Consider the following 25169-nt stretch of genomic DNA (forward strand, 5'->3'; position numbering starts at 1 on the left):
CGCGGAAACTGCTCTGCCCTGGGAGTGGGGCCTGCACCCTGCCCCCAGCCCCGGCCATGTGGCTGGAATTTCCCCACGCAAAGGATCTGTGCGGGTGCAGGATGCCCCAAGGAATGTGCCTGCCCGGGCCCAGGTAAACCGAGGCACGTGGAATCACGCTCTGGGGACCGGGGGCTCCATCTGTAGCACGAGTTGGTCAGGGCTCAGCTCTGGGACAGACGCCGGGGGATGTGCCCCCACCCTCAGCAGGGCCATCGGCAATGAGTGATCCTGTGTCGACCCCCCCAGTAGTTCCCATTTGTCCCCATCCCCAGGGACTTGGGAGGCCCCCACAGGACACGGCACCTCGAGAAGCCATCTCCTCGTGGGATGAGCCCCCACCCTGTGCTGTGTCCCTGTCCCCATCCTGCTCCTGGGGACCCTGACTGCAGTCCTGCTTCTACTGCCCTCATGCCTGTCTTGCTCCCAGTGCCTCCACCCTAGTCCTGGTGTCCCTGTCCACAGCCCCATTCCTACTGTCCCCACCTGCTCCGTGTGTCCTTGTGCTTGTCCTGCTCCTGATTCCCCATCCCACTCTGCTTTGGTGTTTGTCTCCATCCTACCTCAGTTCCTTTCTGCTTCTCAGTGTCCCTGTCCCCACCCTGCTCCTGCTCTCTCCATTCCCATCTAGCTCCCATTGTTCCCATCACCCATTCTGCTCCCAGTGCCCCCAGAATTTTCCTATTCCACATGTCCCAATCCCCTGTCCCAGTGTCCTTGTCCCCTTCTTGGTCCCATTGCTCCCATCCTGCCCCATGATGTTCATTCTCTTTCCACTGTCCCCATCACTGTCCTGCTCCCTGTGTCCCTGACCTCATCCTGCTTGCAGTGTCTGTGTCCCTGTCCTGCTTCTGATTTCCCCATCCCACCCTTCTCCTGTCCCTATACTGCTCCCAACGTCCCTGGTTTCCACCCTGCTCCTGACATCCCCATCCTGCTCCTGGTGTACCTGTCCTGCTGTCCCTGTTCCCATCCTGCTCCCAGTGTCCTTGTCCCTGTCCTGCTTCTGATGCCCCCACCCCCACCCTGCTCTTGGTGTCTCTTGTCCCCTGCCCATCCCTGTCCTGTGCTCCCTGTCCCCACCCTGCCCCTAATACCCGCATCCCCATCCTGCTCCTGGTGTCCCTGTCCCCAGCCCTGTTCCAACTGTCCCCATCACTGTCCTGCTCCCCCATTCCACCCTGTTTTGGTCTCCACATCCCCACCCTGTCCCAGGCCCTGTCCAGCTCCTTATGTCCCTGTCCTCATCCTGCTCTTGCTATCCCCTTCCCCATCTTGCTCCCAGTGTCCCCATCCTACTCTGCTCCTGTCCCTATTCTGCTTCCAGTGTCCCGGTCCACAGCCCTGCTCCAGTATTCCTCCCTATTCTCGTCCTGCTCCCCATGTTCTGTCGTCCTCTGTGTCCTTGTCCCTATCCCCTGCTGTCTCCCCACCCTGACCCCAGTCTCCCTGCCGTTGTCCCTATCCCCTGCTGTGTCCCGAGCCTGACCCTGGTCCATGTCGTTGTCCCTATCCCCTGCTCTCCCGCGACCCTGACCCCGGTCCCATGTCGTTGTCCCTATCCCCTGCTGTGTCCCCGTCCCTGACCCCTGTCCCGTGTCCCGGTCCCCGCCCCGTGACCCCGTCCCTGCCCCGTGTCCCCGTCCCCGTCCCTGTCCCGTGTCCCTGTCCCTGTCCCGTGTCCCCGTCCCGTGTCCCGTGTCCCGTGTCCCCGTCCCCGTCCCGTGTCCCGTGTCCCTGTCCCCGTCCCGTGTCCCGTGTCCCGTGTCCCGTGTCCCTGTCCCGTGTCCCGTGTCCCTGTCCCGTATCCCGTGTCCCTGTCCCGTGTCCCTGTCCCTGTCCCGTGTCCCCGTCCCCGTCCCCGTCCCGTGTCCATGTCCCGTGTCCCTGTCCCGGTCCCCATCCCTGTCCCGTGTCCCTGTCCCCGTACCCGTCCCCGTCCCCGTCCCGTGTCCCTGTCCCTGTCCCGTGTCCCCGTCCCCGTCCCGTGTCCCTGTCCCGTGCCCCCGTCCCCGTCCCTGTCCCGTGTCCCGTGTCCATGTCCCGTGTCCCGTGTCCCCGTCCCTGTCCCGTGTCCCCGTCCCCGTCCCGTGTCCCGTGTCCCGTGTCCCGTCTCCCTGTCCCTGTCCCTGTCCCTGTCCCGTGTCCCTGTCCCCGTCCCCGTCCCGTGTCCCGTGTCCCGTGTCCCGTGTCCCGTGTCCCGTGTCCCCGTCCCTGTCCCGCTCCGCTCTCTCCCGCCCGCCCCGGCCCGCGCGCGCTGAGGGGGCTCCGCGCATGCGCCTCGCGCCCCCCGCCCGGGCTCGGCGGCCGAGGGGCCCCGGCGCCGCCACGGGCCGGAGCCGGTGAGTGGGGGCTGAGGGCGCGGCGGGGCCGGGCCGGGCCGGGCGGGGGCCTGAGACCACCGAGCGGCACCCCCCGAGGGGCCGGAGCCACGGGGGGCGGCGGGAGGCTGAGGGGACCGAGCGGCCGTTCCGGGGGCACCGGGAGGCGGGAGCCCGAGCGCAGCCGCGGCGGGCTGAGGGACGCGGGAGCCCGGGGGGACCGAGCCGGGCGCTCCGGGGGGATCCGGAGGCGGCGGGATGAGCCGGGCGCGCTCCGCCGCCGGTGCCGCCGCGAGGGGCCGGTTTCAGCCCCCGGGTCCCCACGTCCTCCCCTTTCCCCGCTCCGGGACGGGCCTCTTCGGGGTGTTTATCCCGAGGGAAGTGATGCCTGAAGGGCTTTCCCGGGCGGAGCGCCGGGTGCCGGCCCGCGGCTGCACGTGTCGAGCCCCTCGGCGATGAGCGGAGCGCTCCCCGCGCTGCCGAGCGCAGGAACGGAGCGATCGCACCGGGAGACGCCACCTGTGTCACCCCCGTGCCCGCCTTCCCCTCCGGTGTCACCCCCGTGCCCACCTCCCCGTCCGGTGTCACCCCCGTCCCCCTCCCGGCTCCGGCCAGGACGGGGCTCACGGATCCCCAGTGTCAGCTGCTGCAGCTCCAGCACAGTCCCTAGAAGCAGCAGCTCCTGCTCAGAATTCCTTGCCCGGATAAAGCTTCATAACGCTGCTGGCAGCCGGAGCCAGCCCTGCCTCGGGCTGACGGGCCGCTGCCGTGCGGTTTGGCATTGCTCGAGGAAACACTTCTCCGGCCCCAGGAGTGTTTGGACAAAGCTCTCGGGCACATGGTGGGATTGTTGGGGGTGTCCTGTGTAGGGCCATCAGTTGGGATTGATGACCTTGTGTGTCCCTTCTCACTGAGGACATTCCGTGATTCTCTGTGCTTGACCCAAATGCAGAGCATGAGAAGAATCCTGCTCTTGTATCAGATGGAGAGTTTTGGCCTCTGTTGGGCCTAACTTTCACCCAGCGTCATAAAATTTCACAAGAATGACATTTATGCAGCTATTTTTACTGTCCTTTTAAAGCCAATTCTCATTTCTGTTGGTAGGAATTAGTCCTGACACTTTCTGGTCAGTGTGACCTTGCTTCCCATTGAAGTGCTGATTTTGTTCCACCGTCAAATTAATAACAAATAGGAGACAGTTCACAGGGATTAATTAGGGCATGGATGTACCATATGGGTTCTGGAGCAACAGTTGGTACCACCGGGTTCTGTTTTTTCATTGGGTGTTTAGTTGGTATTTGGAAATGAGAGGGAGAACAAAACCCTTCTATCTGACAGACCGTTGATTGTTGTTATTATTTCCATGTCTCCTGCCTGCTCTAAGTCAAGGATAATTGGTTAAGAAAAACCCCAAACTGTCCCTTCCTGTTAGAAATCTGTGTCCTGGGGATGTTCAATGAACCAGCTGTCAGTGCAGTTACCAAACCCTCCGTTCTTCAGGTCATTTAAGGGAGAAAGTTGTTGTTTCCTGTCAAGGCTCGTGTTTAGGAAAATGCAAGGTCGCCTTCTCTGTATTTTTGGTACTTTCCAAGTCTGTTCCAAAGTTGTGCTTGTGCTTTCCTGAGGGAACAGTTCAGCTCGGGAAGCGGGATAGGTAAGGAGTTTCAAAAGGGAATTTGAGCCTTACTGTGCCGTTTGACTCCCAGGGAAAGTCCTGGATTTCCAGCAGTGCTTGCATTACCTCCGGTGCTTCCGCAGCTCTGGGGGAGCAGCAGGGATGGAGTTCTGTGGTCACTGGTGGCCCGGCGGGGCTCGGGGGGGTGTGGGCTGAGCTGTCACACATTTTGGTGTCTGGCGAATGCGCCGAGAGCTCCGGCGAGGGGCCGGTCCTCCGTGACACCGAGCGCAGCAGTGACAGTGCTGGGCTGTCCCCGGGCAGCCGGCGCCGGCCGGGGCTCTGACCATGTCTGTGGGCACGGAGGCGGCCAGGTAAGAGCTGAGGGGCTGGGGCTGGGCTGAGCCTGGGGTCTGCCCTGCGAGCCTTTCTCTGACTCCTTCGATGAGGAGAGCGCTTTGCAGGGTATTTTCCAGAATCAGGAACCTGTCTGACATTTCCTAATCGAAATGCCAGCGCATGGGGCAAAGCAGGAGCACGGTGACATGTCCCTTTGGAGGTTTCACATCACATGAAACTTGATTTACAAGAGCGTTTCTGGTTTTTGAACTGTGTTGGAAATACGACCAGCTGCTCCTCGGGTTTGTCACCCAGCACCTCTTGTCCCTTTGAAATGGGTTTAGCAAGGTTTAGATCAGTTTGAGTGATGAAAAGTTATTAGAAACATTTTACTGACAGGCTGTTCCGTTACCAAAGGGTCTGACTGCCTTTAGTGCTTTTAGACTAGACTTTGTAAGTTTGTCCTACCGTTGATGGAGAGGACTGTTGAGTTATTGCTAATAAAAACATTTCCATTTACAAATCTAAGCGTTTTCTTAATTTATACAACAATGTTACAACTTTTGGTTTTTTTCAGCAACTCACAGATCAGAATGCAGGTTTTTAGACAAGGAATTGTCATGAAATACCTCTTTTCTAGATGTGTTTCATCCTTAGCCCTTCATTAGGGACTGCTTTTGCCCTTCACTTCAAAGCAAACACCCAACTCATCCCAGATAACGTGCAAGTGATGCAAATACCAGTAAATAACTGGAAAATTTGGTTCAAGGGCTGAGAGCACAGCGCTTGCTTTGACCAAGGCAGAGAGGAGCCCCAAGAGGGTTGGGAATGTGCAGAAGGTGAGGAATTCCCGGGGTCCCAGCCCGTGGTAGGGGGAAAGTTAAACCCCAGATGCTGGGCAAATTGAGACTAGTTTTAAGAATTTAGCAAAGATTTTGGTACACCCTGGAGAGTTTTAATTATAGGCACAGTTTTTCTGAAGAATTCTCTGGTTCTAAAGGTAATTGGTGTGAAAATTATATTGCTTAGATGAAACTTTATCTTAAAAAAAAAAAAGATAAACTTTATCTTTTCTGGGTTTGGATAGTTCTAGAGTTTACAAGAACAAATTTCTTATAAGCTGTGAAATCTAATCACTGATGGAGAGTTTGTGATGAATTTTAACACCTAAATTTGTTGATTTAGTAATTTGCTGACTGCCAGCAACTTCTGTGAGTCAAAAAAATCCCCAGACTTTTCTCATCTGCCAGTTTTGCCAAGGAAAGGATGAGATCCAGTGCTTGAGGTTGTACCTAGGTGTGATCCAGCCACTTAGGACCGAGAGAGCAGCCTAAGAACACCCAGTTAGGAGTTGGATAATCCAGAATGTGCCTTCCTTGGCTGTGTTATGGACTGGCTCACTGAAAATCCAGTGCCTTGGTGTCTCTCTGGGGAGCTGGGGAATCCGGAGCCGCAAGGGCTTGGTGGTGCCGCTGACACCTCGATCCGGACCCAGCTGTGGTACTGGAGAGCAAGCAGCCTTTTTGGAATGGTGAGCTTTCCATGGAGAGCTGCTGGAAGACCACAGAGTGTGTGAGGCCAGGCAGACCCTGCTCGCTGGGGTGAATTTTGGTGATTTGTGGTCATTGGCACCTGCGAGGGGCCACTGGCTGAGGAAAGAAGTGAGGGGATCAGGAGATGGGCTTGGATGATCCTTGTGGGGCTTTTCCAGCTCAGGATATTCTGTGATTCTCAGAAACCAGGCTGCAGCCTTCACCACCAGCGTGGATCTGGGGAGAGGGGGCTGATCTTGTGGCTCTTTCCTTACACCACTTCAGATTTTCAGCATTTTTTAAAATGTGGAAATCACAAGGAGCGTTGCCTTGTACAAGGTACCTCTTTCGTGCCTCACCCTTCCTGCTCGGACAGGATTCCCTGAACCCCAGCAGGAACTCGGACAAGGGTAGCAATCATTAAACACTTGCAGTGAAACCCTCGTGGATAATGGACCCTTTTGTTGTCGGTCCCGGGGGATGGGCCCTGCTGCCTCATTAGGGGGAAGGTGATCCTTTGCTCCCACCCTGCTTCCAGCCTTTGTGTTCTGTGCTGCCACTCCACAGTGTTGACTTGTGCTCCAGATTTATGTGTTTTTAATCTGCCTAATAGGAAGCAAATTATTGCCGTTAAAAAAGTTCCATTACTATTCCCTGATTTTTATGGTGGCTCTGCTTTGTCCCTGCTGACCTGTGCCGGGAAGCACATTCCTGGCCAGCAGGTAGGGAGACTCCCTGAGTTACAGATGGTCCCTGGGCCCCGCTGCCAGCCCCTCACGGGTGGCTGCACGGCCACCTCTGTGTGCCCTGCTTTGGAAGGCAGTGAAGGTTTTATTGCAGAAGCCCCTGGCATTTATCAGTGTTTCCAGCTGGTCTCGGCACTTCCCGCAAGCAGCAGGAGTGCAATTCCACTGTCCCCGGCTTGTGCCATGGAATAACAGGCTGTGCTTTTTATTGACTCGAGTTATGGTTAAGAATGGTCGAATTGTATTAAATCACATTTCACTTGCTGTGTTCAGAATTGCTCGATATGTAAATTCCGCTCTTGAAAAAACCCATGTTTTTAGAATGTCAAAATCAACAAATTTCCCATTCACTGCCCATTCTTGGTCCTGGGCTTTTGGGAGGCTCGTTGCTTTCCATTAAAAGCTACAAAAAGGAATTTATCTCCAGAATGCTCCTTGGAGGGGAAAGGGCAGTGTTAACATTTCTGACCTCTTCATACCATAAATATGAATTGTTATTGCTGCTCGGGTAGTGACACACAGTTGTCCCCAAATTCAGGACTGTCTGGAAGATCTGGTTTGAGATTTTTAAAAGCTTGACTTTGATTTGGTGTTAAAATGAAGATTTAAGGTGAAAGTTCCTGGATGTGGTGTGGGATAATTGACATATGCAATGTGTGACTTGGCAGTTGGGATCTTACTGGTGATTCCTGGTGAAGGAAATATTGAGGATGGCAAATATTAGAGCAAAAAGAAATCCCTTTTCCTTCTGCAAACATAGAGAATTTGATTTCATACCTCAGTACCAGCCAGTAATTCCTCAGCGTTTCTGTTTCAAGGAAGAACGTGATTCCATTTCGAAGCAGAACCCAGGGCTTTAAGCAATAACACAAGTTACAAGGTTTTTTGGCTATAAATAAAAATCTATATTTGGAAAAAACAAATAGTGTATTTATGGACAAAACTGTATTAAAGGAAATGTGATGGAAAAATTGAGTCAGATGAGCTGATGTATGAGGCATTTCCCTCTGGAGTCATTGGGCTGAAAAATGTTTTATATGCCTAAACTTGAACAGATGCTTCAGCACACACACACAGAGTCCTTCCCCGGTTCATATTAGCAGTTCTGCTCATACCACTGTGATTAATTCCCAGACCAGCTTGGTTTAGGCTCTTTTCCGGGGGCTTGGAGGTATTTCCAGATCATCCAGGTACTTAAGCCATGCCTAGCTGTAAATAAGTGAGCAGCCTGGATTATTAGCGGGATTTGTTTCAGGCTTTGCATTAGGCATGTGCTTAAATGACTCACTGAGCTGGGATTTACATTTTTACACGGGACTGAAGGATTTCTCCCTGTTACCTTGCCTAGATGGAAATTGGTGGAGTCAGCCAGCTTTTTTGCCTAAACGAGTCCATGAAACCAGCTTTGGGCTCTTACAGTTATTAGTTCCAGCTTTTTAGTTACAAATTTGTCAGGAAACGAGTCTGAGTGTGCGTGTCTGACCTCGATTGAGATACTGAGGAGGATTGAAGGAGGGAGAGAGGCATCCATATGGATGACCAGCAGATTGTGCCTCGCGTCCTTTCCCGTCCGAATGTTGAATGTCGCAGTCGGTGGCACTGGAGGAGGCTGACAACTGCATTTGGTTATTTCCCACTGAGTCCCCGCTCTGGTGTCCCGCTCAGCCCTTAATCTGCTGTCCTGGGGTGCGGTGTTTGCCTTGTAGGTGACTGTGCACAGCGTTCCCTCTCCTCTGAACATCCCCAAAGTCTTCCCAAAAAGTGCCATGTCTTGGGGATGCTGCTGTCCACTTTGCTTTTCAGATGGAGGAATGTAGAAAAATGACTTCTGGGTCTAAACGTGGGTCTGGCTGTGGTGTGCCTCGGGAATGCAGCTCCTACAGGATGAGGGATGATGCTGGTGGCAGCAGGGGATGGAACTCCTGCCCGCGGTGACATCCCGGCGTGAGTGGTGCAGCCCTGCCAGACTGGGAACAAGCCATCGCCTGTGAAGTTCTGTATCTCTCTCATGCTTAAAATAGTCAAGAGCCTGGAAGGGTGATTGTATGTCTTGTGTGTGCCCATGTTCCCTTGAGGGGGAGTTTTGACTCCTTGTTAACTCCTGGAAGCCTGGCTCTGCTGTGGATTCAGGGACAAAGATGACACCCAACGCTGCATAGTCCTGAGGTTAGAGATGTGTCTGTAGGCAGGCAAGGGGGTGGGTGTAGTTGTTTACATGGGGCTGGCCTTGGTGCCAGTACATTTTTTAATGGCATAAAATTAAAATAGTTAAAGTTCCTAATGTGTCTTGCTGGTGTGCTGCCCTGCATGCAGCATGTCCTCCTAAAAATCTCCTGATTCTTATGGTAAACATTGAAGTAGTTGAGAAATGACTGAATTTTACATGCAGCAGTTTCATTCACAGGAGTTACTCAGCTGGTGCTCAGATATGGAGTTAAACTATTTTGAAACGAGAGGAATTTTCATGGTGGAAGCTGTGATTCCTGAGATATTATAAAGCAAAATAAAATTGAAGTGTTTGGGAGGAAGCACACGGCGATCTTCCACAGAGCCATATGGAAATTATCTTTATTCCTTGGTTTGCGTGAAGTCTTTGCTCCTTCTGGAGCTGCCTTGGAGCCTCCTCCTCAGTGCTGTCCCCAGCTTGGTTTGTATTCCTCGCCTGCTCTTGCTCTCTTTGCAATCTGTGACCAAACCGTATCGATCCGGGTGTCTGCGGAATCCGATTCCCGGGAGGGTTGTGCTGGAGAGCCGTGGACAGAAATAAATCATCCCTGCCCTTCAGGTGTTCCGATTGCCCGGGATCGTCTGGCACATACAGCCTTCCAGGGGGCTGGAACTGAGCAGTGATTAACAGCCCCATGTGCCAGTTTAGTTCCCTTTGGCGCCTGCTGGTGCCTCTCTTTCAGCTGGTTCATGGAGGGGATTTTCCCCCAACACCTCGGAGCCACTCGCTCCTGGCTCCTTTGGAACAGCGGCATGGATCAGATGGAATCTTGCCCGCTCCAGAGTCCTGTGTCTGACCTGTCCCATGTGGGGGCTGCAGCAGAGCATGGGGGAAGCTCTGGACTCTTAAACTGCAGCTGCTTTGTGCTTACAGACTTGCCCTTGCCTGAGGCACAGCTCTGGCTTTCAGTTTTTGAGGGGTTTTCCTTCTCCAGGCCACTCCAGGTGTCACAGCTCCCTGCCCATTTCCCCCCTCAGCCTTCTTGCTTTTTTCCACTGTCCTTCCCCCACCAGCCACTCCATACCTCTTCTCCGAGCTCCTTCTGTTCTCCTCTGTTCCCATGATAGGAGCTGGCCAGAGTGACCAGAGCCACATGCCATGGGTGAGCCATGGGCACTCAGGGGGACGTGGCAGAGTGGCCAGAGCCACATGCCAGGGATGTGTGCCACAGGCACGTGGTGGCACGGCAGCGTGTGCTGGGTGTGCTTGTTCCCTGACACTGGTGAAACGCTGTTTTGGGGCTGTGCTGAGCAGTGCCAGAGCGTTCACAGAGCAGCCTGAAAGCCCCAAGACCTCCTGCTTGCTGAGGCCATCTCAGGGCATATCTATTTTTAGGTGAAATTGAGATTTATTTTTTGTATTCAATGTATGCATCACTTTATCCATGTGGAATTCCATCTGCCATTTTATTTCCAGGTTGCATAGACTCATATGGTCTCTGTGCTGCTCTTCGTGGTTGCTTATCCTCCTCCCCTTGAATATTTCCATCAGGATCCTAGGTCACATCCAGACAGTGTCCTAGTCTGGCACAGGTCCCAGCCTCTTCCTGTGACCCCTGCTCTGACTTCCCTCCCTTGCAGGAAATGACTGTTTACAACTACTCCCTTGTCTCCCACCCAGTTGTCTCTCCACACAGGGACAGTCCCTTTTCCAGTGGCCTTTTGGGGTCCCTACAGGAAGCCTGAGATGAGAGAGACTCGCAGAGGTTAAAACCCAGAAGATCTGGAGCCCTCTGTGGGGCTGGAAGTGCCTTCCAGGAGCCATGCTGACTTTCCCCCCGGTTTATTGTATTTATACAGATAATCAATGCCCACTGATTCTGCTCTGTGTCATTAATCCTGAGTGAGTGCTGGGTTTGGAGAGCTACACTTTGCCAGGATTTTCTTCACAACCCCTGTCTTGCAGAGTTGACATGGCACTTGCTTCCCCGTCCCAGGACAATTTTAGGAATGTCTGTACCCAGGCCGGCGTCCATCTCCACGGTGAATCCATCCAGCCCTCCGTGCTGTGACTCCTCAGTTTGGCTCTTTGCTCTGTAACCTCCCCTCCAGTCCCTGCAGTGGGAACCAGTTTCCCAGCGTGTCCCAGGGGAAGGGGCTGGCGAAGAGCCTGGAGCTGTTCCTGGTGCTGTGAGTTGTGTGTAAAGGAGTCACGTCGTTTTCCCTGGATAGATTTGTCACCTCTTTCAGTGACATTAAAGCTGAGCCTGTTCCTGATAGTGGCTTTCTGCAGGGAGACTCTGAAGGTACAGGTGGGAATCTGAAGTAGGAATGAGGGCTGGAACAGCTCTGCCCTGGAGATGGGCTGGGAGAGCTGGAGGTGTTCAGCTGGAGAAGAGAAGGCTCTGAGGAGACCTTACTGTGGCCTTTCACCTTATAAAGGGGCTTAGAAGAAAAATGGGGACTTTTTACCAGGGCCTGTAATGACAGGACAAGGGACAACACTTTTAAATTGAGAGACGGCAGGGTTAGGTGGGACATTAAAATGAAATATTTTACCACGAGAGTGGTAAGGGCCTGGCACAGGGTGCCCAGAAAAGCTGTGGCTGCCCCTGGAGCCCTGGAAGTGTCCAAGGCCAGGTTGGATGGGGCTTGGAGCAGCCTGGGATAATGGAAGGTGTCCCTGCCCATGGCTGGGGAGGAACAAGATGGGCTTTGAAGTCCTTCCAACCCAAACAAGTCTGTGACTGTGTTTGGCAGAGTGGGTGTGATTGCCTTAATGAAATCCACCAAACAGCCAGTGGTTCCTTATCAGGAGTGATCTTCTCTGCAGCTAATTCCCCTTTGTGAGAGTGAACGAGCCGTGACGCAGCTGATGCTCAATTACCCTTTGTATTAAGAATGTTTTTGCAAGCAGACCTGCTGGGCTCTGTGTTAGGAAGTGACCTAGCCCTTGGGCATTCCCGGGTCATGCCAAACAGACGTGATCTGCTGGCTCCTGGTTGGAGTTGAAGAGAACATTATAGAACAAGCATGAAGTTCACTCAGTGACTAACAAGATGTCACCAGCCTCCTAAAATCTTGGAAGCTTGGAAATAAGCTGGGGGAAGCTTGGCACTGTCGCCCTGACTGTAGTTTGTGGCTGCAGTGTCTCAGTGGGTTTTCCATACCTCCAGCAGCCCCACAACACAGCACACACCGTCCCCTGGTCCCCTCGGTGCTCCCCTGCCAAGTCTCATGCCTGATTTAAGCACTGGGGAGGCTGATCTGCCTTCAATTTGCTCCTAATTGTCCCAATCTGTGTCGATAATAAGTCAAATAAAGTCCTTGGCCAGGGAAAGCAGTCAAGTGGAAAAACTGACCCGTCTGCCACTGTGTGCTTGGTGCAGCATGCCTGTCACTGGGAAAAGGGCTTCTGGCCTCCTTTCATAAATTAAGAGTTATTTCCAGTTGTTCTCAGGGGGAAAAGCCCCCTGAGAAGTTGGTGTGTGTGTTTCCCAGCTGGAGTGATGGAGCATAGAGAGTTCATCAGTGCTTCAGGTCTCTTCCCAAGGGGGTCTCAAAGAATTCAACTCCTTCAGAAAAGGACAGCTTTATGTTTCTTATTTCATTACAGGAAATTTTTTTTCAACAAATAAGTCACTTAGTGAATCTATGTGCATATTTATATTCTAAATTTTATCTTTGGCAAAATAAAGCTGTTAAGACTCCTGTTGAACTCAAGCTGGAGTAACATTTTAATGCCAGTATGGCAATCTGCTGCCTTACTCTGCTCCTTGTCTCAGAATAAACTGTGTAAAATCAACTTTATTGAAACAAAACTCTTCAGCTGTTTCTGTGGTTTAGTAGCACTTGGGAGAAGTTGAAACAGCAGTAGAGCTTGTTGTTGACCTGTTCTCTGGTAGGGTGCTGTCCTTGGCTGTCCATCCCAACACCAATGTCATGGATTGTTGGCTGCTGTCCTGCTCAGCTTGGTGCCCTCAACCTGCGGAGATGCAGAGCTGGGTGCAGTCACAGGGGGCTGCAAGGCTCTCTGCTCCTGTGTCCCAGCACAGGAACAATGCAGTTTAGCAGAGCTGTTCCAAGTGCTGGGTGGCCTGAAAGCACCAGCACAGCAAAGGAGGGTTTGCAGTGTCCTGTTCTGCCTCTGAACATCCTTCCCTCTCTGCAGAGCTGCTGTTGTAGAAGATGTGGTGTGGATTTGGTGGAGCTGTAGGCTGAGGCGGTGGCTCCCACTAGACCAGATAGAGCTGGGGAATAAAATTCTTTTTTTTAAATGTGGGTCACAGAGAAGCAGCTGCCATGTTGCAGGATTGGTGACTGGGGACGTTGTGGCAGACTGCGTCGGGGTGCGTGGTATCTGTTTCATTTACAAGCTGTTCGTGGTAGTTTTTTGAGGCTTATCTATGAAGCAAACACTGTCGTAGTTTCTCTTGACTGTCATAAGATGGTGGTGGGAGCATTAGGTGTTCATCCCCATCCAGTTGCCTCCCAGTCAGCCAAGTGAGAGCCTTTGATTTTGATGTACAGGAGCCGACAGAATTGCTCTCTTTTGGCTTCTCTCTCCTTTCCCGAAATGGCCGTGAGAGTGATATTTGGGTCAGCTGCCTCCAGTGTGTCATTTTCTTTTGACACTCATCCCTCTGAGCGCAGAGGAGGAGCCCGGTGGGGAAACGCTGTGGAGCTGTTGGCTGCAGTGGAATCGGGTGTAGTTAAAGGCGTGTTGTGGTTATTTGAATCGCTAATCACATCAAAGCAGGGAAACCTCTCTGATGCCTGACTGGAACGGTATGGGAGCGAGGATGGCCTTCCCCAGACCTCGCTGCCAGAGAGCTGGAGGGATCCAGGTAAGCTCGTGGCTGCTGCAGCCTGTCCAAAGGATCCTGCTCCCCAGCAGCACCTGTCCCTCAGTGCTTCCTGGGGGTGCAACACCCAGAGGTTCTGTGTGTTCCGTGTGTTCTTCCCTTTGCACCCTTGTGGGTCTGTCTGGGGAAACAGGATTGTTCCTTCTTGCCTCGCTGCAGGGCTCGGGGTCGTGGTCTGAGGTCTCGGGTGGGCCCAGGTGCTGCCATTCCCTGGTGTCACAGGTGGGTTTGCATTGTCTGGGTTCTGCTCACCCCTGTGTGTCCCCGGGTGCAGCCCTGAGGGGCAGTGCTGGTGCTGGGCCTGCCCACACGGGCAGTTTGCAGCAGGACACTCTCCTGCCCTTTTTCGTTCCCTTTGCTGTTCCCAGGCCAAGTTTGCAGCGGGACACTCTCCTGCCCTTTCTTTCCCTCTGCTGTTCCCTGACTGGTGAGTGTGTCCTGAAAGAGGCTGAATCCCTGGAATTCATTGGCAGGTGTGTGCAGAAACCCCAGCCCCAATCCATCACACTTTTGCTTGAATTGCTGTTGGCCACTCAGAACTTGCCTTTTGTCATTCTCCCCACTGCAGTTTTTCCATCTTTACCCTTCCATTTGCCGTATTTGTTAAAATAACTGCTGGGAACACAGTTTCCAATAGGCAGCATACAATATTTTTAATATTTTAATAGTGTTGTATCGTGCCAGTACAAGTAGCATTGTGTGGAAGTTGTCCCACACTGGCAGGGGAAGGATCTCAAGTCACAGTTTCAGTTGCTTGTGTGGCTCAAGTCCCTGCAACTTGTCCCCTCTCTATTATGTTCATTCTTACAGGAAAAATTGCTAAATTGCTTTGCTCCTGTTGCTGTTGCCCGGACTGTTCCCCGTGGTGCCCAGGGAACGGTGATGTAAAATTGCTACACAGAAAATTCCACTTAAACATTAGAAAAGCTTTTTTTACTGTGAACGTGATCAGATGTAGGATCAGACTGCCCAACCTGACTTTTCAATGCTTGTGGGGGTCTCTGTCTCTGGAGGTGTTTAGTAGGATCAGGCTGCCCAAAGAGCTTGTGGTGTCTCCAGCCTTGGAGGTATTCAAAACCTGGCTGGACATGGGCCTTCCAACCTGCTCTGGTTGACCCTGCTTTGGGATGTAAAATTTGGTGGTTTAAACTACCAGTTATGAGAACATTGCACATTTCTGAAAGTGATGCATTTGGTACAAGGGAACTTAGGGGTTAAGCACCTTCAGAAATGACTGAAGTAAAGATCTGTCACTTACAAAGGGGCTGTCACAGCCTCAGTGAGTGTTGGGGTGTTTGGTCTCATGTTTTGTCAAGAGGTAGCACATTGTATGTCTGAGCCAGCGTTTAGTAGCCCTGAGCTGAGGAGCACATGGTGCCTCATCAGATGGATGCCTGGTCCAGGAGCTGCTCCTGGGAAGGAGAACTCTGGTGTTTGGAAGGTGAGTGCTGACTGTGTGTGATCACCGCGTGGAAAAGCCTGCAGGATCCCTGTGGCGTGGGAGAATGGGAACTCACCCAGTCTGATGGTCGTTTCAGCTGGTAGGAACAGTCTTTCTCAAGGATGCCCTCTGGATCTTTGGATTTTAAGGGTATCAGTCCCCAGCCCTGTTGTCTGCAGACAGTCTGGGCTGGCAATCCAAGAGCTCAGGATTTGGTTAAAGACTTGGTCTTCATCTCAGAACAGCAGTGTTGGGTGTTGTCTCTAGTATGGCTTGAACTTCAGATTCAAATTCTTTAAAAAATAATAAAATGGTCTTTTACCTACCCTGTAATTCCTTGTTTTCAGCATCCAACTGAATTACACAGGGAAAGCTTTCCTGTGCTTTACTGGCTCCTCTGCACGGAGGAACAAGCTCAGCAGCACCAGGGCCAAGAGCAGGCAGGGCCTGGTGGGTCTTGCTGGACCTGCCAGTGCTGCAGGAGCCCAGTTCCCAAGGGAGCTGCTCAAACCATCCAGGCTCAGTGGGGTTAAACTGTGCTTGGAGAAGAGCTGTGAGATGTATGAGGCTGGAGGACAGGGGGAGCGCGGTGGAGTAAACACTGGGTTGGTTCTGAGCTCCAGTAGCTCTTCCTTGCTGGATTATTCCTCATCTGCCAGCAGGTTGAGAAGGAGGGGATTTGTTCCTGCTGCAGGCTCCAGTCCCAGCCCTGTGCTGGTTCCTCAGGCTTTGGTGTTGCTGTGGCCGAGGCTGCCCAGGAAGCCGAGGTTTCAGTGCAGGCTGAAGCAGCGCCTAAGTCTCTGACCACTTTGTTTCCTCCTTGATCCCATTTCACATCAGCACAGTGCTGGCATCACCTGGGGCTGCTTCTGCCTCCTGATACCTGGCATCTGCAGGATGGGTGTGAGGAGCAGCCTCAGGCTGGTGTTAGGCTACAAGAATTGCCAAATTGGGAGCTCATTCTCCCAGTCTCTGAGCTGAAACACCTCATTCACGTCCTTCGGAAGGGATGCTGATTGCTGAGCGTGTGTGAAGGGATTCAGGCTGACACAGACCCCACAACGGGCCTCCGAAAATCTCATGAGGTGACAGAGACTGTACAGCCCAGCCTCCATTTTCCGTGGAGCCTGTTGTCACTGCAGGCTCCTGCTCTCAGATGAACTCGAGTCAGGCTCAGCTCGTCCTGTCCTCGTGCTGCTGGGGCAGACCCCACTCTTCCACGCCGGGATCTGCGCGTTCCTGCCCTGGACACGCTGCTTCCTGCAGCAGCACGGTTGCTGTAGGTGCAGTAAAAGCTGGTTTGGGCCAGCACAAAACACGTCGTGATTTCATTTGAATTTTGTCACTGCGGGGGAGTGTTGCTAAAATTGTCACTTGGCTTCCCATGTTAGCAGTACCTAGAGGGCACGCCGAGGCGACCGGAGGTTCATGTCTTAGCTGCAAATTCCAGTTTATCTGTAAACTGAATGCTCGGGTGGGTATATGTTGATTTTCAAAAAGATACGTACTTGACATCTTTATTTTTTTGACAGCGCAAGAATCTTATTATATCCCTACCTCTTACCCATATTTTCCTGTTCTATTTATAGCCCACATAGGATCTGTGGTCTCATAATTCAACGTGGGGATTTTAGACTCAGGGGATTGGTCTGGGAATCAGCAGAGCCTTGTTAGCATGCCTAGAATTGGAAGGCACCATTCAGAAATGGTTTCCAAATTGACATTGACATTGTGGCTTTTTCCAAGCCATTCTCTGCTGTTGCCACGTGAGCCCTGCCAGATGACAGAGGATTTATTTGAAAGAGCACTGTGTGCTCTCCAAAAAGTCCCAGCCTTTTCCTTCCCAAGTATTCTGAAAGATTAAAAATAAAATTCAGTGCACTTCTCTTAGTCCTTTTCGTCTTTATTGCTGAAAATGGGAATAAAATTGGTGGTGATGGAGCCTTCACGAAGGATAGGAGGGTGATAGCTGTGAGTTGTCTTATCCCAGGGATATCCTCACATCCTTGCCCTTGTGTCACTCAGGAGAATGGACACTGGAATTCTGCTCAGGGAACGCAGGTGGCATCAGCACAAGGCTCACCAGGGTTCAGGATGTGTTGGCACCATTCCAGTGCTGGGTCTGGCCACAGCTTTCTGCTTTCTCGAGCAGTATAGTCTTACTTGTTTACCAGGTTAAAAAAAAAAAAGAAGGAACCCCTCTGCTTCCTCAAAAGTACTTGTAAATCATGTAATTTCTTACTTTTCAATGTAAATGAGATCTGAATGAATAATGCTAATTATTCATTCATCCTAATTCAAATACTATTTTAATTACCCTGTAGGCCAAATTTCACTTTCATACAGCATGAAACCTCTTTTGATTAACAACAGAATTGCCATGCATTTCTTCTTTTTTTCCTGCTCAGCATGTCTTTTTAAACTGCTTAAAAACAGAACTAAACAAAACAAATAAATCATTAATAAATTAATCAAATTTCATTAGCATGACCTGGGAAGGCATAATTTAGTGAGGAAAAAAGTGTTCTGTAGATATATTCATTCTCCTTAACAATTGCCTCGAGGCTACAAAGTCTGCAGAGAAGCCTTGTCTGAGGAAGTGCTGGTGAAATATGGAAATTTAGGGACCCTCCACCACTACCTGCCATCAAAGGGCAGGGGCACCTTCCACTAGACCAAGCTCCATCCAACCTGGCCTTGGACACTTCCAGGAATGGGGCAGCCACAGCTGCTCTGGGCATCCTGTGCCAGGTCCTCCCCACCCTCATGGTAAAATATCTCTGATGTCCGGTCTAACCCTGCCTGCTCATAGTTTAAAAGCATTGTCCCTTGTCCTGTCACTACAGGCCTTGATAAAATGTCCCCATTTTTCTTACAAACTCCATTTATACTGAAAGGTCCCAAGATGGTCTCCCCAGGGCCTTTCCTTCTCCGTGCTGAAAAACCCCTCTTGTCCCAGCCTGTCTCCATAGCAGAGGTGCTGCAGCCCTTGGAGCATCTCTGTGGACTCCCTCCAACAGGTCCATGTCTGTCCCATGCTGGGGGCTCCAGAGAATTCCCCCCTTGCCTGCTGCCCACACTGCTTTGGGTGCAGCCCAGGGGACAGTTGGATTTCTGGACTGTTGCTGGTTCACTCCTGTTCTTCATCCTCCAGTATCCCCAAGTCCTTCCCTGCAGGGTTGCTCTCCATCCACCCACCCCCAGTCTGTGCTGCTTTTGGGGATTGCCCCAGCCCAGATCCAGAACCTTCCAGCTGGCCTTGTTGAAGGTCAGCTGGATGGTCCTGGATCTTCACCAACCTTCACGAGGTTTCCACAGGCCCACTCCTCCAGGCTGTCAGGATCCCTGGGAATGGCATCCCTTCCCTGCAGGGTATCAGCTGTGCCCCTCAGCTTGGTGCCATCCTTGGACATGCTGAGGCTGTGCCCAGCCCCACTTCTGTCGTTGCTGGAATGACATGAAATGAGTCCTGGTACCAAAGAAACATCACAGAAGAGCCTGGATTGGACGGGATCCCCGTGGGTCATCCAGCCCAGCTCCATGATCCTCACGGGATGCCTGGTGCCAAACCAAACCAGCACTCCCTGCCCCCTCATTCTCAGGTGCTTTGGGCTGTAGCTGCCAATTCGCACTGGGCTGGAGCCAGGGGGCTCCAGTTTGTACTGGGCTGGGCCCAGTCTGTACTGGGCAGGAGATGGTTCCAAAGCTGTTTGGAATTCGAAGCCTGGAATGACACCCACTGGTGCCTTGACACCCCCCTGGTGCTGGCTGTCCTGCCCTCCAGGTGCCCTCCATCTCGGGGGAATGGTGACACTGCTGGAGCATTGCAGTTTCCTCCTGCCCCACTGCTGTCCCTGCCACTCCTCAGCTGTCTCATCCAAGGGCAGGATTGTGAGCATTTTACTGCTCCGTGGGGCAGTTCCGTAGCTGCTGCTCCACGGGGCACTTCTTCCCACCCTGCTTGAGGAGAAAGGTGAAAGGAGGTGAAATTTTAAATGTTAAAATGTTTAAATTCATAGCCGACCCCCCATGGGCTGGGTAGAGGAGGGGGCACACTTGAGGGGCCATTCCCTGGCTGTATGTGGACCACAGCCGTGTTAACTCCAGACATTCTTCACCTGAAGCTGATTTCTTTTTTCTGATGTACCTGCTCCAAATTTTTCTTCATTCTCTCTGGCTTCAGTGCCTGCAAAGCTTTAATTCAGGAGCCAGCCCGCTGTCAAACATAAGCCTCCTGATATTTCATCATGGATCCTGCCTGCTCCAAGGAGCCTCCTCCGCTGGAAGTGCTGAAATGAACTTATGACAAATACAAGGGATGAAAGTCTCTCTCAAATGCACTTTCTGCCATGACTTAAATTAGCTGAAATTGCTGACATCCTGCCTTTCTCAGATGCATGTCAGTGTCCATAGACTTTTCTTTCAAACATTGGAAAATTATTGAGTTAAATGTTGCCAGGAAAAACAGATGCAGGAGCGCGGGTGTATGTTGGGTGAAGGTTACTGTGATGTGTCTGGGTGCTGCAGCGCGTGGCGGAGAGACAGAACGTGCCCCTGTAACCTTGGCTGATCCCACAGAGCAGAAGGACAACACCGGAATTCCGCTTGGAAGTTCTTGGGTTTGTACTGCACTTAATTTGGATGGGCTGAACCTTTCCAAGATTTAATGACTGGTCATTTTGCTTGAACCAAAACATTTCCTTAAAGCCCAGGAAGTTCTTTGCCTGCTCGTGGATCCTCCCTTGTTTGTCCCAGCAGCTCTGCTCAGCACTAGGACTAAATGGAGAAAGTGACACTTTCTTGGCGAAGAGAATCAGCTCTTGGGCAGCTTCAGAGCTCCATTGCCAGGACCCACTAATTGGCAGGTCCTGGTTGTTAACCATGGGTTGGGTAAATCCTCCTGCATCCCAGGGCGGTGGGAACCCCAGCACGTCTGTACATAGGTCTGGCACTCTGTGCATTGATACAGCTGCTGGAATTGGGTTTGGGAATCACAGGAATGTTTCCTGTGTTGTTGTTGCTACCTGTCTGCAGGTAGAAAATGCACTGTGAAAAGCTGTCATGTACCTTGAAGAAATTTCTTAGATGGGAGGTAGCAGCTTGTCCAAGAGTAAAGATTCTCTTACTGAAATCTGCACTCATTTCAAACTTCTCTGTCTTTAACTGCTGAGGAATGTGACAGTATATGAAAATTTAAAGGCTGGTTCCTGTCGTTACTCCAAATTTACATTGGCAACAGTGTTTAATTAATTTCAAATTTACTTAGTAGTTTACTCTCAGTGAAACGTGTGGCCCTGACATTTTCAGGGAGTAAGAATTAACCTCTTAAACTCCTTTGGGTTTTGTCTCTTTTTTAGTTGATGAATCACGAGGTGTCAGTGGGGACATGCCTGTTCTGTTGGTGCCCAGGGTGGTGAGATGGGCAGAGCAGTGTGGTGGGAGGGGGGTATTTTGCCTCCTCCCCTCTGTTAACCTCCTGTTCCAGATGTGGGTTCACCTGCATTTGCTGCCAGCTGGGGACTTCTCAGGCACGTGCAGGACCCCCAGACTCACTGTGCCCCTCATCTGGACTCGGAATCCAAGTGGGAAATGCTGAGTGTGGGGTGTCTGAAGCTCTGTCCCGTCCCCCTAACACAGAAGCCAGGTGGCAGAGCTGGATTTGGGTGCCTTTCTAAAGTGGGGGTGCCGAGCCCCTGCTGCAGGAAAGGGCTGCCCTGGGACTGGCACCTGGTCTCTTTGCCTGTTAAAAACGTGTTACTTCAGCCAGTGCTCTATGGAATGGTGGCAGCAGGGTTGTGTTGAAGAGGAGCTTGGATGGAAGCCTTGGGAGGATTGTATGCACCTCTAACAGCTGTTATCTATGGAACACATCTGATTTGAACATGTTCTTCTTCAGGGATGAGTGCAGGTGGCCTGTCCACCTGAGCGAGGGGTGGGGATTTTTGTCCTAAGTGGTAATTTTGATGATGCATCATGGTCCTGACTCGTTGCTGTTGGGATTCACTTTCATTTGTCTCCTACGTTTCCCAGCTAAACAAATTGATCTCTCTAAATCACTCACTTTTAGGCATAGTCCCTGTCCCTCAGCTGGTTTCGAGCCTCCTGTATCCACTCTCTGATGTCGGAGCAACTGCTGAAGGATGCGGCCGCAGGCGCCCGGGGCTGTCTCGCTAACAAGGAGGTAAGATCACCCCCCTGGTTCCTGATTGCAGTGACACAGCCAGGGGTCACATCCATCACCTGCACCATGTCAGCAGCTCTCCTTGAGACCCTGATCCTTCAGGGGCCTCATTCCCTTCCCTGTTAGCTGACTGACACCCACAGCGACCTCTCCCTCTGTTACAAAACCCTGCTCTGCTGGTCCTGAGCTGCAGTTGAGTGTGGTTCAGGCAGTGGGGCTGTTCCAGGGGCCTCAGCCACCCCAGCAATCTCTGTTTTCCTGTACCACTGGTAACTCTCATCTCCAGTTCTCAGCCCGCAAACTCCTGTCCCATGGGCCCATTTTGTCAGCAGCAACTCTGCTGTTGAGCTTGGGAAGATCCAGCCTGGCTGCCAGAGATTTTCAGAACTGCTGTAATTATGGAACTGGTCTTTGACCTAATGTGGGAATCATTTGTCAAGACTTTTGTTACTTCTGATCACTTAATATGGCCTTTTTTAATACTCTCCTGTGCTATTTTTTCTCTCCCACTGTCATGAAGTGATAAATCAAATGTCCTGCACAGCCCATCCACACCATATCCCTGCTCTTGGCTTTTCAGTGAAACACTGAATTCCACCAGAGGGAGATCACATTTATCTCCTTTAATTCTGCATTACTTGCCTCTCGTCACATTTCATTATTTTGCCTATAAACAACTCTGCAGTTACGTGGAAGAAGTTGAATAGTTCCAAGTACTAGTTTTCTTCCAGTCTCCTGGAATTTCTTCAGGTTAAGAATAAATCCCTTTTAAGATCAGAGTGCTGGAGATTTGTCCAGTTCTGGGTTCAGGATGTGTCCCCAAATGTTGTTCTGATGTTACAGTTTCTTTTAATAATCTTTAACAAACTGATATTTGACATCATCAAAGGTCTGCAAGATGCCTCATCTCCTGTTGCTCTAACAGTGTCCAACAGTTCTTCCTGTGCTTTACCAGTTTCACTCCTTGGAGCTCCAGGAGGTCCTGCAGTGTTGCTGGGGTTCGTTCAGAGTGTAACCACATGGGAGTTTCTAAGGGTGTGATTTTTACTGTTAGGATTGCAAATTTATCCTGGAGTCATTGAGTGATTTGGGTTGAAAGGGACTTTGCAGCCCATCCAGTGCCACCCCCTGCCATGGGCAGGGACACCTTCCACTGTCCCAGGTTGCTCTGAGCCCCATGCAGCCTTGAACACTTGGACACTTCCAGGGATCCAGGGGCAGCCACAGCTTCTCTGGGCAACCTGGAATCTGCAGCCATTGGAATTTGGCAGAGCTGCCTCTGCCCCGCTGTGCCAGGCCCGCTCGGGAGCGTGGCCAGGCCCGGCAGTTCCGGCGCTCGCTCGGCTCCTGCCAGCGCTGTCCCTTCTCCCCTCACACACACACACACACACCACTCACTTGTGTGGAGTAGCTCTTTTAAAAAGTTTTGACAGGTAACTCTTCCTAACCAGATTCTCACTACAAAATCCACACTGAAATATTGTTTTTGATTTTGAGCCTCCCAGAGGGGCTGGACCCAAATCCATCCACAGGATGGTTTGAGTGTGGTTGGAAGTTCCTTGGCCCAGCCCTGTCCATAGGCTGGCCCTGCAGGGTGACACTGCTCGGGCCACCAGGTTGTCCTCCCTTTGCATCACAGGTGAGCTGGGCCGTCCCTTCCTGAATTGGGACGGCTGCCATTGCCCTTGGACACAACAGTGTCTCCTGTGGGTTGTGGCTGAGACAATGATCACCAAGCTTTAACAAATTAAAATAAATCCCCTTGTCAGTGGTGGAATGTAGCCAACAGCACCCAAAAATCTCATGGGCACTTGTCTTCCCATCCACTGTGTTTTGGAGTCTTCAGCTTCCACTCTAAATGTTTTTAGCAACCTGTGACATACAGAGCAGCTGTGTCTCTCTCTTGGGCTGGGGAGTAGCTTTGGGAGCACATTTTGTAATGAAATGATACTGAACTGCTACTTTTTCTTACAGCAGATTCCTCAAAAGCCTGCGGAGGAGACGTAGGATCTTCAAGCATATTCTGGCAGCTGGATCCCGATAGCAGGTGATGGTGACAAACATGGATGGGTGTTGGGTGTCAAAGTCTGGAGTTTTCGGGCTCTCTTGGTTGAGTTTGAACCATTTAGGCTCGAGCAGATAAACTCATGAATATTTGGGGGTTCTGTTTGTTTTTTAGATAAACTCATTTGACCACCATGAGTTGGAGTTTTCTGACCCGCCTGTTAGACGAGATCCAGAACCACTCAACCTTTGTTGGCAAAATCTGGCTGACATTGTTGATTGTGTTTCGGATTGTCCTAATTGCTGTGGGAGGAGAATCCATTTATTATGATGAACAAAGCAAGTTTGTGTGCAACACGGAGCAGCCTGGCTGCGAGAATGTCTGCTACGACTCCTTCGCCCCTCTCTCGCACGTCAGGTTCTGGGTGTTCCAGATCATTCTCGTGGCCACTCCCTCTGTGCTGTACTTAGGTTACGCCATCCATAAAATCGCCCGGATGGTGGAGCACAGCGAAGCCAGCAGGAGAGCCAGGAGGAGGAGCTTGCCCATCCGCTGGAAACAGCACCGGGGCTTGGAGGAAGCTGAGGGTGACCACGAGGAAGACCCGATGATGTATCCGGAGATTGAGGTGGAGAGCGTCCGGGAGGGCAAGGAGAAGCAGAGCCCTGCCAAAGTCAAGCATGACAGCCGGCGGCAGATCCGGGAGGACGGGCTCATGAGGATTTACGTCCTGCAGCTCCTGGCCAGGGCCCTGTTTGAGGTTGGCTTCCTGGTGGGGCAGTATTTCCTGTACGGCTTCCAGGTGAGCCCCGTGTTTGTGTGCAGCAGGAAGCCGTGCCCGCACAACGTCGATTGTTTCATTTCCAGGCCAACCGAAAAGACCATTTTCCTGCTGATAATGTATGGGGTGAGCTGCATGTGTCTGCTCCTGAATGTCTGGGAGATGCTGCACTTGGGCTTTGGCACCATCCGGGACACGTTGAATGCCAAGAAGAAGGAGCTGGTTGACTCTGGGACCTTTAACTACCCCTTCACCTGGAACACGCCCTCGGCTCCGCCGGGCTACAACATCGCGCTGAAGCCGGAGCAGATGCAGTGCACGGAGCTGTCCAACGCCAAGATGGCCTACAAGCAGAACAAAGCCAACATAGCTCAGGAACAGCAGTATGGCAGCAACGAAGGGAACATTCCCACCGACCTGGAGATCTTGCAGAGGGAAATCAAAGTGGCTCAGGACCGCCTGGACCTTGCCATCCAGGCTTACAACAACCAAAACAACCCCAGCAGTTCCAGAGGGAAGAAATCCAAAGCGGGCTCAAACAAAAGTAGTGCCAGTAGCAAGTCAGGAGATGGGAAGAACTCAGTCTGGATTTAATGTTGGCTCAGTTGATATGTTGCGGTTCTTTCTTCTAGTTTATCATAACCAGCAACCCCGTTAATAAAGGCTCTCGTTAAGCGAATATTTGACCCTGCTGACGTTCAGGGATACCGTTGGCTCGTGATTCAGCCCCTGGAAAGGGTTTATACACTGACTCTAGGACTTTAGAACTTTATTCTTTTGTCTTCCAAGTCAGGAGACAAATAAGTATATTTAATTCATTCTCATTGAACGATTTATGCTGTATGTACAGTATTATAGTACATTTATTATGCACAATTTTTTTTGTATTTGTACACTGGATCTGATGTTACACTTTTTATATCAACAAGGACAAAGCAATGGGTAGCCATTAGCATTTTGTTAATTTTATTATTGTTGTCTGCAGTTATGTCATTGTTCTTCCTTGTTTTCCAAGTAAACTTTTCTATGCTGCATTTCCAAAGTGCCTTGAACATGCGAAAGTGGAGTCTCCGGGCAGCTCATGGGTGCAAATCATGAGCAGGAAAAAATTTGGGAAACCTCTGTCAATGGTGCTCCT

General features: G+C 51.6%; 1 protein-coding gene across 3 annotated transcripts; it reads left to right on the forward strand.

The window, feature by feature from the left end:
* Positions 1-2342: 2342 nt before the first annotated feature.
* On the forward strand, positions 2343-25000 carry GJC1 (gap junction protein gamma 1). Of its 3 annotated transcripts, none has more exons than XM_066205156.1 (4): positions 2343-2381; positions 21132-21245; positions 23220-23292; positions 23425-25000. In XM_066205156.1, the coding sequence occupies exon 4, from the start codon at positions 23444-23446 to the stop codon at positions 24623-24625; it is 1182 nt and encodes a 393-aa protein (XP_066061253.1). In that variant the 5' UTR covers positions 2343-2381; positions 21132-21245; positions 23220-23292; positions 23425-23443; the 3' UTR covers positions 24626-25000. The 3 variants fall into 3 exon arrangements, with proteins under 3 accessions (XP_066061253.1, XP_066061255.1, XP_066061254.1); XM_066205158.1 differs by having other exon boundaries at positions 23223-23292; XM_066205157.1 differs by lacking the exon at positions 2343-2381 and adding an exon at positions 4270-4349.
* The last annotated feature ends 169 nt before the right edge of the window (positions 25001-25169 follow it).

The sequence above is a fragment of the Chamaea fasciata genome, unplaced genomic scaffold, assembly GCF_029207755.1.
Source record: "Chamaea fasciata isolate MVZ Bird 193981 ecotype frontalis unplaced genomic scaffold, bChaFas1.0.hap1 SCAF_27, whole genome shotgun sequence".
In the NCBI taxonomy this organism is placed as follows: Eukaryota; Metazoa; Chordata; class Aves; order Passeriformes; family Sylviidae; genus Chamaea; species Chamaea fasciata.